Here is a 10,461-nt window from a genome sequence, read left to right on the forward strand (position 1 = left end):
GGGGGGGGGGGGGGGGTGTTAGGTTCAATAGTTCATTTAAAATTTAGAACTGTTTTAAGTCAGGTGGTAATTGCAGGTATAATTTCCATCAATATTAAATTTATATTCTTTTTCTCTCCACTATCATTACTATGGCTAAATTGCTCAGATACAACAATGATTTCACTTACTGAATCTAGTTCATTTAACGTGCAATAGAGTTTTTCTGACACTTCATGAAGCTCTTGCTCAGATAGCTTTTCCTTTGTTGTTCTGTGGGAAAGAGACTCTTCAAGTGAATTTGTGGTAGAATTTTCATATCTGCTAAAACAAAAACCAGAGATATTTCTATTCTAAAAACCTGAAGGTGAGCATTACCTTGTACAATTCCAGTTTACTTTTTGTGTGAGCATGTTTTTATAGCATTGAGTAGAAGCTGAATGTGTAAATGCCTATAACTATGTTTAAGAAATGCATATATATCAGGAGAAAGAAGATATCTTTCTGTTAAAATCAATCTTTCACTGTCACGCAGCCAAGGAGGGAGAGATCTTATTTTAAAGCAGGAGGATGCCTGGGTGGCCATGTATATGGAAGTGCTAGCAAAAAACTGAACTTGCCTTTCCTTTCTAGGCAGATATCTAGATTCAGGTCTTGGAGTCTGTGTCACTTGTTCAGCACATAGTGAGAGTTTTTGCTGTAAAGAGGAAGCAGATGAAGTCCCATATACCCAGGGAACCTAGGAAAATGAGTAAGTTAAGATTTTATTAAGATCTTCCCGGTAAGGCTCAGAAATACCAGAGATCAGGAGAGCAGAGAGATCCTACAACAGCTTTTATAAGAGAACCATCTCAAACCCTATGATTTATATATAAGTACTTTTTTGTATATGCAAAAGTAGTTATATGTCCAGATCCCTGATGAAAATAGCATGCTTCAGAGAATTAGATGTTTAAAGAAACAGACTAGCAAAATTATAGATGATTAGTTTAAGAATCCTCTACAGCTAAACCACTGTATCAAAAGAACCAAGGTCTGGGTTGTTATTTGAGTATCCCTACATACACCTCTTCAACCTGGAGCTAATGCAAAGCAACACAAGTGAGCTGAGCCTCACTTAGTATAGACTAAGCTGCAATTCATAGCAAACTAATAACACTAAGTTCTTATGCCATTTAGTTACACTGGTTTAGTACTGGTAACTTATCTGTTCGAACTGGAGCAATTCAGGGTTGGCGTGTACATACTTGCAAGTACACCAATGGAAAATGAGTTTTAAACGGAGACAAGGTTTTAAACAGACAATGTAGAAGTAAAGGCTATTGAAATGCTTGGAACAAATGAAGTCTGTGAGTACCTCTTGTGGTTGCAGAAGGCAAAAAAAAAAAAAAAAGTTTTTCCGAGAGCAAAGAATTTCCTACACAAACATGTTTCTACAAGCATGGAATGGCATCTGCTCATCAATTTGTGAGTTTTGCATTATTCATGTGAGTTCTTGAAAAGCAAGAGACAATGCAATGAAATAAGATGAAATAATACAGCCAGGCAGTTTGGTGACCTTTAAGAAGGGAGCAAAATATGAATTTTATTTGAGTCTGAACAACTCTAGAAAATCAAAATTCTTACTAATTTAGCATACCGATAGACTTCAGAGAAAGGACATGACTGTGCCCTTTGTTTTATACATCTTTGATTAAAACTAAAGTAACTAGTAACCGGTTGATTGTGATAAATTAGAACTCTGTAGGTACTGGCACTTACAGTTCTTGGAGAAAACACCTCCAGAAAGAACTGACGTGACTTATAAACTGTACATAGTCATAGTCTAACAACTTTGCATCACTGATTGTGTATTGAAGCAAGCAAGCCGAAGCAGGTTTGAAAAAAGCCCAGAAGTGCCACAAGATACGAGAAGAATTAAGCAGACATCCAGAAATAGTGACTGAACTTCCACAAATAAGATAAAGATGCAACATCTACCTTTGCCATGTTGTCCTCAGCATCATTTGATACCACTTTGTCTCCCACTGCAGAAGCATATGACAGGTAAGTGTTAGTTGATGGTACAGACTGCACTGTGCCTACTAATGTGGGGAACAAGTTAAAAAAAGATGTGATCTGTGGCCTTTGGAACCAAATTATTCAGAGAACAGAATGACAAAGCAACTGTGGTTACACAGTTGTGGCATTCATTTTGGTAATTTCTCAAGTTTGAATGTTCGGTGTTATAGGAATGCTATGGAAACTAGAAAGGTAAGCATGTTTCCCAGGCAACAGAGAAAATAAACACTGAAAACTGGCTTCTAAGCCTTTTCTACAATAGCAGTTAATGGCTTTTTCCTAGAGTTGAAACTGGCTTGTTTGTCCATGTTTCTCTGCTCAGAATAAGCTCAGCCATGGGAATTACCTGCTAGGAGAGATTTCTGTAGGACAGGCACATTTTACCTGGATTAACTAAGAAAGGAGTTGAACTGAGGACACAAATTATTTTTCTCCAGCACAGTGAACAACTTAGAAGTAACATATTTTTGTTTCTCTGTAAGACAGAGGTAGAAATATGAACTTGGTGGCTAAATAAAAAAAAAATAAAAAATAAATGCACTAGTAGCTTCAAGACCACATTTCTTTTACTGCCAATAAAAATAAATGCAACATTTGATGCTTAAGAGTTACACTATAGGAAGCAAAATTCTCTCACCAGGGATTTTCTTTGATAAAAGAAGACTACAAGAAACATCTTCAGGTTTTTGTGTAAGTGACTTTCCAAGCTGAAATAAAAAAGCAACATGTTTTCTGTAAATTCACAGGAGAATGTTACAGGAAGGTCATACATCAGGTTTGCATATGGAAATCAATGCTGATTTTATAGATAAAAATATGCTATCATAATTGTATTTACTATATTGTAAACTGTGTAGTTACATTGATTATGGAGATGTGTATGTGTATAAAATTAACACATCCCTCAAATTAACTTCCTCTCTGGACACTCAGTGAAGAATGAATCCGCAATTCAAAATTCTTTGAACTGAAGATAAAAATCAAAGGACAGGTTTTTACTTACCATAAGAATTTTTACTCCTTGACTGCTAGCCAAAGCTGTTGACTGGCTGGCTGAGCTGTGATAATCTCTCCATGCAGGATAATGGCACCTGGCCTCTGAAGGCTGAAATGGGGGTCGCAGAGGAATAGCCTGCTGTATAGGCTCCCCATGTTCTGTAGCACTGGCTTTCAAACTCTTTTTTTGAGGTTCAGTAGTATGAACAGACTCCATTGATCCTTAAGAGACAAACAGGAAGCAGCCTACTTTTTATGTGTGAAAGCAGAATGTTAGTTTTCTATATTCTCCATACATAGTAGATGGAAGTATCTAAATATCTAGGGTTAGCTACCACCTTTGTCGGATTGGATAGAACAGTATTGTAACATTTTATGCCTTACCATGTTACTTTTCTTCTGTTTACAGAGATAAATTCTACAGCCCCTCCCTCTCTCACTACTTTCCTAAGCGCACCAAGTTTTTGATGTCTGTATACAGGTATGTATAGATATGTATATGAATATACTGCTGTCATACCGCATGGGTGTAGCTATGCATATAAACAGTAAATAGCTTTTGATTTGCTGTTACTTTCCCTGTCGTTATTTTAGATACATGCTGGGAAAAGCCAGCATGCGTGCAGGAATTCTAAGCAACAACAGAGCCATAGCCAGCAGAGGCCAGGGACAATTGGAGAAGGTGGCTGCCCCCTATAAGAATGATTCACCCCATACACAATCTATCCATCTCTGCCCTTAAGAACAGCATGAAAGCCCCCTTGAGAACATGATTTTGGATGCTAGAGTCTTACACAAGGACCTTTTATGTTTAGTATTTTGGTTATTGAACCACAAAGGAAAAAACCTAGCTAAAGCTGAATCTTAGCTAAGCAGAAATACCCCAGATAATGGAGTTTGCATACTTTGGGATACGAAAATATAAAATTTCTGAAAAGGATTTGTGTCTTTCAAAATATAGCTACAGCATGTCCATCTGTGACTAAGGTTCTCCTATAGTACCTTACACCCCTTAGTCAAAATCAGGTAGATTAACTATCGGAATAATGATTAGTCACCATTTTCCTTTTCCTTTACAATGGCCCTTTCAGTTTCAGAGAACCATCTAGGTCATGTTGCAATAGCCTCTGAGTTTTTAAATTTTTCCACCCCCTTGTCCTTTTCTGTTGGTAACAATTCAGGGAACTGGAATTCTAGAAGTGGTATTTGGAAAAGATTAAATTAAGAACTATAAAGCATCTTGCTATGAACTGTTCAGATGGACAATTTTAATTTTTGGTATCTTAATAACTTGGTGTTAGCAATCCACGCTATGATCAAGATGGGTCTGTTAAATTCTTACTGGTAATTCTATTCAAATTCATAATATTTCTTTATGCCTCTATTTGGAGAGATTAATCACCAATAAGAATAGCAATATTCTTATATGAAATAGGAATGGACCCCATTTAAGTACTGTGCACATTATTTGTTCAAATGGCACATACTCCTAATGAGTCTTCTTTAAAGAATGAACTTACTGGCCTTTTTATAGTCTTAAACAATACATTTTACACAGCAATAAATGAAATAAATTAAAAGCTTCAGAAATCTCTTACTCTACTGAACAAAAATGCTTTTGTAGGGAGAACGAATTAGAATACAAACATCAAACCTTTATCCAAATAATGTAGCTCAAGAGTCATGAAAAACAGTGTCTGGAATACTTTTAAGAAATTTTTGCTTTAGCAGGATCATCTACAGGTATGTTTGCTTGTTGTGGGTTGTGGGCTTTTTTGTAAAATAGAGTTTAATACAAAGTCTTTGTCTGTAAGAAATTAAAAAAAAAAAAAAAGGAAAAAACAAAAAAAGCCTAGAAACATTACTACAGAGTAGTCAATTTTTTTTCCATCCAAACTCACCTTCCTCTCTCTTGGAAAATGAATAAGCAGTATCTCCAAGTCTAATTAATTCACTGGTAGATTCTGATCCATCTGCATCACAAGATGGAATAAAAACTTCTGAATGGAGCCTAAGAGGAACATAAAGCCATAAAATATTTACTCTAAAAGTCCTTGTCCCTTCAGTCCACTAGATGGAGCTGCAGAAGAGTGGTAACTCCAGGCAGCTGACGAGTGTAGGACACGAGACCAGCTTCTACAAAAGCAACCAGTGTAGAAGTCACAAAGATATAATGAATGCAGTTTAACTAAAATACAGTAACTTAAAACTGTGACAACGTTTTCAGTGAATTTCATTCCATATGTAGAGTAAACTTCATGGAAATAAAAATGCCATCAGCACTCTTCAAGAGCAAAAAAGTTCTGGATCTAATTTTAGCCCTCTTGCTGCTGGACTAAAGGAGAAAGTTACCTCGCGTTCCATTTGACATATGTAATCAGTATGTTTCCTACTTACAAGGTATTAAAACCCTACTGGTTTCTGTACAGATGCACAAAAAAACCATTGTCAATCGCTATGTCAATGCAAATATTCAGAATTGTCTTACCCTTCAACTGGTAGGAATACTGAAGGTTGCCTAAGTTGACCAGCATTGCTCTCCAGTTGCTCTTGAGATGCAATTTGAATTTCATTCCTGGATAGCCCATTTGCCTCATCTGTTAATAATGAAGAGGCAATTATTTCCAGGAAAATTACTTCTACCTATTAGCTAACAGGTATTATTGCCACTAACATCAAAACAGTTTAAATGTAACAAAACATTATAATGATGGTGCCTGAAGTGATGACGTGTAATGCCCCCTCCCTTGAGGGGGCGGCAACTTTTATGCTAAATTTTGAAAAGCGATACAACTATCATATATCCTATTGTTTCAATTATAAATGACCTCTTTCTTCTTCCCCAAAAGAATTAAATCCCGTACTTCTAACTAGCAAATTGGAGTCACTAACATCTATTGGGTAGCAGCACTGGCAGTCTGAGAGCAGGGAAAAGCAGGACAGGCACTGAAAAATGCTGCTGCCCTCTTTCTGCCATTCCCAGTGAACAAGGACGGGAGGCAACTGCCTCAACCACCAAGTGCTCTCCCCTTTACCCACAGGGTGCAACAGCCAGTGATGACAGTTCTTACCAGCTTTAAGATGGGAAGAGCAATACTCAGTCTGCAGTAACAATGGTGCCTCTGAAGGGCTGAGTAGCTTCTCTTCCCCTGTTCAGCATTTTCCTTAAAATAGCCCCTGTTATGGATCTGCTCCCAAGACCCACTTCAGAGGAAAGTTTCAGTCATCCCCGTTTGCCTCTTAGTAAGTAAATGCAATGTTTTCTCACTGTTCCAATTAAAGTCAACATTTCCCTCCCTGAATCCTAACCATAAATCATTTGACTTAAAGTTGAAAAGCAACATACTAACAGAGGATGAATCGTCTGGAGTAGGTTTCTGCCACGAGAACGAAGCAGAAAGATTGTTTGCCAATTCTTGCCTTTTAACAAGTTTGGGGGGAAAAGAAATTATCTATTTTATCATTGTTTATGAAAATAAGAAATGTAAATACTCAAGTTTCCCCACTAAAATTTCCTCCACCCATGGTCCTCTTCTGCATTGTCAAGGTTATAAATAAGGCAAAAATCACCAAATAAATCTTTGCTACATTGGAAACACTGTGGGTATCCCAAACCAAGGTTTCACAGAGCTTACATCTTCCAACAGATTCTTTCCCCAGAGCTGCTAGTGAGAAGAACAGCCAAGACACTGTTATTACGGGAGCTGTGTTCCATTCATAAACACCAAGAACTATGGTCATGAGAACATAACAAAGCCCTCAGCAAGCTAACTTGCTATCAGGCAAACAGAAAAAGTAAGCTGGCCATAGCATAGTAGTAGCAGAACATAATACCTTGAACTAGGACATCTGTCTACTCACCTCCATTCTGCGAAGATGATTCACTGGCTTCTTCTGTAAGATACTCTAACAAGCCATCAAATATTTCAAGGAGGTTTCTGATAGATTCCCTTTCTCCTTTCACAATGTTCTCACCTTAAGAGAAGGTACTGCCACATATTAATAATTAATACTTCACAGAAGAAAAATTCTCATGAAAAGCAGATGTCTTCTGGAGAAGAATGCTTGGAAATTCTTGTGATGGTGTCAGCTCAGAAGACAACCGGTCACTCATTTATGGCTATGTACGTAAGCTTAAGGTATCTTAAAATTTTTCTGAAGTTGTGTATTTTCAATTCTAATAATTGAAAGTTTATTGATGCTATACCTGCTTCCATTAAAAAAAAATATGAATCGGGGATATTTTCAGAGATAGTTGGTATTTAATATTTTCTTATACATATTAGCTACAGCATAAACCAAGTCTACAGATCAGCAGGCAGGTTTACAAATACCAGCCATACTGTACCAAATTAGAAAGAGATACTTCCTATCAGGTAAGCAGTTTTCATTCTTTGCGGGCTGTGTTATGTGAGAATATGCATACCCCATGAAAGCTATAATCTGTGTCCGAGGGACAGATACAACATAGTTCCAGTCTTTACTTACCGGCTTTTTAAAATTTAAGGCTGGTGTTTCAAAACCTAGTCTCCGAGCTTTAACTGTATACAGAAAAATACTGAGCCAGTAACAGACTTCAGGTAACACTTTAGCAGACAAGCGAAATAGGATTGACGGCTAACTTTAACATTCCTTACAAGTCTGTGTCATACATACATACATTTATAACCTAATGTCCAAGGCAAGCAAGGGTTCAGTGTTTTGATTACATTCACTACACGAAAAAGACCTTTCATGTAAGTATGAAAGCATGCTTTATAGCATATGGTTCTTGTAAAATGTTTAAATTAAACCACACAAATATTCAACTGGTGTTTGTCTACATTACAATGAGTACTTACCAGTGATGTGCGACAAGCTGACTTGCAAATAGTCCAACGCCAGGGAATCTATTACTGCTTGTACATTATGTGCATCATCCTCTTGGCTTCTAGGAGTAGCTATGAAATCTATTTAAAATAAATAATATATTTTGGGCTATCTAAATGGATAGCTTATTGCAGATGTTTTGACTAAACCACTTGAAATTTCACTTACAAGTTAGTATTTTTTCAATACCTCGTGTACTTGGTGAAAAGCCCAAATATCATATGAAATCTTTTATAAATACAAACTTAGAAGAGCCACTGGAAGATGTGAGGATTTTATCAGCTGAAGTATTAAATTCAAGAATAGAGACGACTAAACTATTTTATCCTCCTTCACTCCCGGCGCACACATCTAGTTCAGACGGTCAAACTGGAACTGCAGTTTGGCTTAAGGTCTCTTCTTCCCGTCAGCAACTAGTTGGACTGCAATGCATTCTACTTAATTGGGAGCAACATTATTTTTAATTCTTCACTTATATTTAACAGGACTCCTACCACCAATAGCTGCCAGTTACCACTTACAGTTATCTTCTGCAAGTAGGATAACACTTCCCAAATGCAACAGTTTACCATAAAGCAAATAAAAACATAATTGTATAGCCCTTGCTTATTGTTGTCACTGCAGTCAAATGGACTTGGGTTAAACCAGAGTTAAATCACAGTTTAGCTCGTAGTAGACTGTAAGTACTAAGCATTTTATGAGAACAGGCTTCAGTATTAACGCTTCTTTAAGAGAAATGAGCCAATTCACACCCTTCAAAAGTATTGTGCTTATGTCTAGCTTTCAAGGCCTAATTTACAATAGAAAAAGTTTTGCTGTAGCTATACTACTGAACTTCCCTTGTAGTAGTAAAAAAAAAAAAAAAAAAAAAAAAAAAAAAAAAAAGGAGGCCAATATTACTTAAATCTTCCTAAAGAATGACAATTTTACGTGTTTGTCTTTGGAAGGACACAAACACTGAAAAAAAACTACCAACCTAAATCTGTAATAAGTTTTGCAAATTTTAATTTGTTCATCACAAAATACACAGAGAAGAAAAAAGCAAGCAGGCTTAGAAATTATCGTTCCCACCTGGTACTTCTTCTCCTAAGATTGACTCGTAAAGATGAACAAACATATAAGCACCACATTCAGAGAGATGCTTTACGTGCTTGTAGATGTGACAGCTCCTTAAAAGATCATTGGCAACATCAACCCAATCTATTAAGAAGTAAAACATATTTATGTCAGAACTGAAAGACACAGAAATAAAGACACGGTTAGTTACAGTGAAAAATGGAATCCATTTAAGTATCTTTGTCTCCACCATAAGTAGTCAATCCCAGTCATGCTCTCCCAATCATCCAAGAATGTTGTATGCTTTCTGCTCCATGATCTGCCTACTTCAGATGGAAACACAGACAGAGTGAGGAATGATACAGGCCAGTATCTTGTTCGAGTACAGTCACAGCACACAGACATGAGAGCTGAAGGTGTACCTCAGGCCAGGCAGCTACTTTTTTCTTCCACATAATGGAAAGCACATTTTCATCTGGATGCCTAACAAGGTATTCCAAATGTTGAAGGATTTTACAAAATAAGCTTTGGTATGTCTTTCATCAATATTCAGAAGTGATACATATTTTTTTGAAAAACACGAGCTTCTCTCTTAAAAACCCAGTTTTCCTAGCACTCTCAGACAACAACAAAACTCCTAATAAAAGTATTCTTCAGGAAAGCTAAATTCAAGGGCTGTTTAGGGATTACAAGACTGTGGAGCTGGTCCCACCACCTTTGTGCTACATTGAGCACAATGAATAAACAGCCTTATTTTCCCAAAACTTTTGAGTTCAAAGTGCTAAATTCAAAGCGCTTTGGTATATATGTATCCTCTACAGGCTTCCTTGTCAGCTAATTCAAATATCAGCTTGGAAGAAAAAAAGTCTTTGTCTCCATTAGTCTGATCTCTTAAGGTTGAATTTCTGCCCCACACGTCGCTTTTGCAAACAAACAGAATTTTAACAAGTATTATCAAGGACTGTAATGTAATGGAGAAGGGGTGTCACCTTCAGAAGGAAAAGTAGTATATAATTACTACAACAGAAACTAATTTCTACAGTTGTTACTCTTCTGTACAGATGCAGTGTTGCTTTTCCATCACTCTTCAGTTCCAGAAATAACTTTGCCCTAACATTTTAATAATTTCAGGTGCAAAAGGTTAACGTAGCACCTCGTATTTCAGACTGATATGTCTTAGAAAACTTCAGTTACTGTTAACCTCCAACTTTATCAATTTAAGAGTGTCACCGGGGAGGGGCAAAGACAAGACAGGGGAAGGGGGGGTTTAACATAAAGAGCAGCGCCCGCGGCCCGGGGAGGGTGGCTCTCCGCAGGGTGCCCGGCCGCCCCTACCTCTCTCCTCAGCGGTGGCCATGGTGCGACACCTCGCGCCCCAACGGACACCGGGGACGGGGACCACCCCCTCCCCCGCCCCTCCCCCCGCGGGATTTAAATAGCCCTTCCGCGCTGATTGGGCAGGCTGCGCCGGAAGGAGCGAGGTTCCCCGCCCGCCCGCAC

The 10,461-nt window shown here is 37.7% G+C and overlaps 1 protein-coding gene across 12 annotated transcripts in view; it reads right to left on the reverse strand.

Annotated features, from left to right (window-relative positions):
- CEP95 (centrosomal protein 95kDa) overlaps positions 1-10,360 on the reverse strand; it is a 24,883-nt gene extending 14,523 nt beyond the window's left edge. For 3 of the 12 annotated variants that reach the window (XM_014952215.1, XM_014952216.1, XM_014952214.1), the window contains exons 1-10: positions 8,977-10,265; positions 7,878-7,985; positions 6,898-7,011; positions 5,525-5,633; positions 4,938-5,047; positions 3,044-3,258; positions 2,678-2,747; positions 1,960-2,063; positions 600-718; positions 171-303 (exon numbers count right to left, since the gene is read on the reverse strand). In XM_014952215.1, coding sequence (XP_014807701.1) covers positions 171-303; positions 600-718; positions 1,960-2,063; positions 2,678-2,747; positions 3,044-3,258; positions 4,938-5,047; positions 5,525-5,633; positions 6,898-7,011; positions 7,878-7,985; positions 8,977-9,214 — 1,320 coding nt within the window. In that variant the 5' untranslated portion in view covers positions 9,215-10,265. Of the gene's footprint in view, positions 1-170; positions 304-599; positions 719-1,959; positions 2,064-2,677; positions 2,748-3,043; positions 3,259-4,937; positions 5,048-5,524; positions 5,634-6,897; positions 7,012-7,877; positions 7,986-8,976; positions 10,271-10,296 lie in introns of those variants that run through there. The other 9 variants (XM_014952222.1, XM_014952218.1, XM_014952220.1 and 6 more) reach the window with 9 other exon arrangements.
- Positions 10,361-10,461: the final 101 nt, after the last annotated feature.

The sequence above is a fragment of the Calidris pugnax genome, unplaced genomic scaffold (genome assembly GCF_001431845.1).
Source record: "Calidris pugnax isolate Ruff unplaced genomic scaffold, ASM143184v1 scaffold206, whole genome shotgun sequence".
In the NCBI taxonomy this organism is placed as follows: Eukaryota; Metazoa; Chordata; class Aves; order Charadriiformes; family Scolopacidae; genus Calidris; species Calidris pugnax.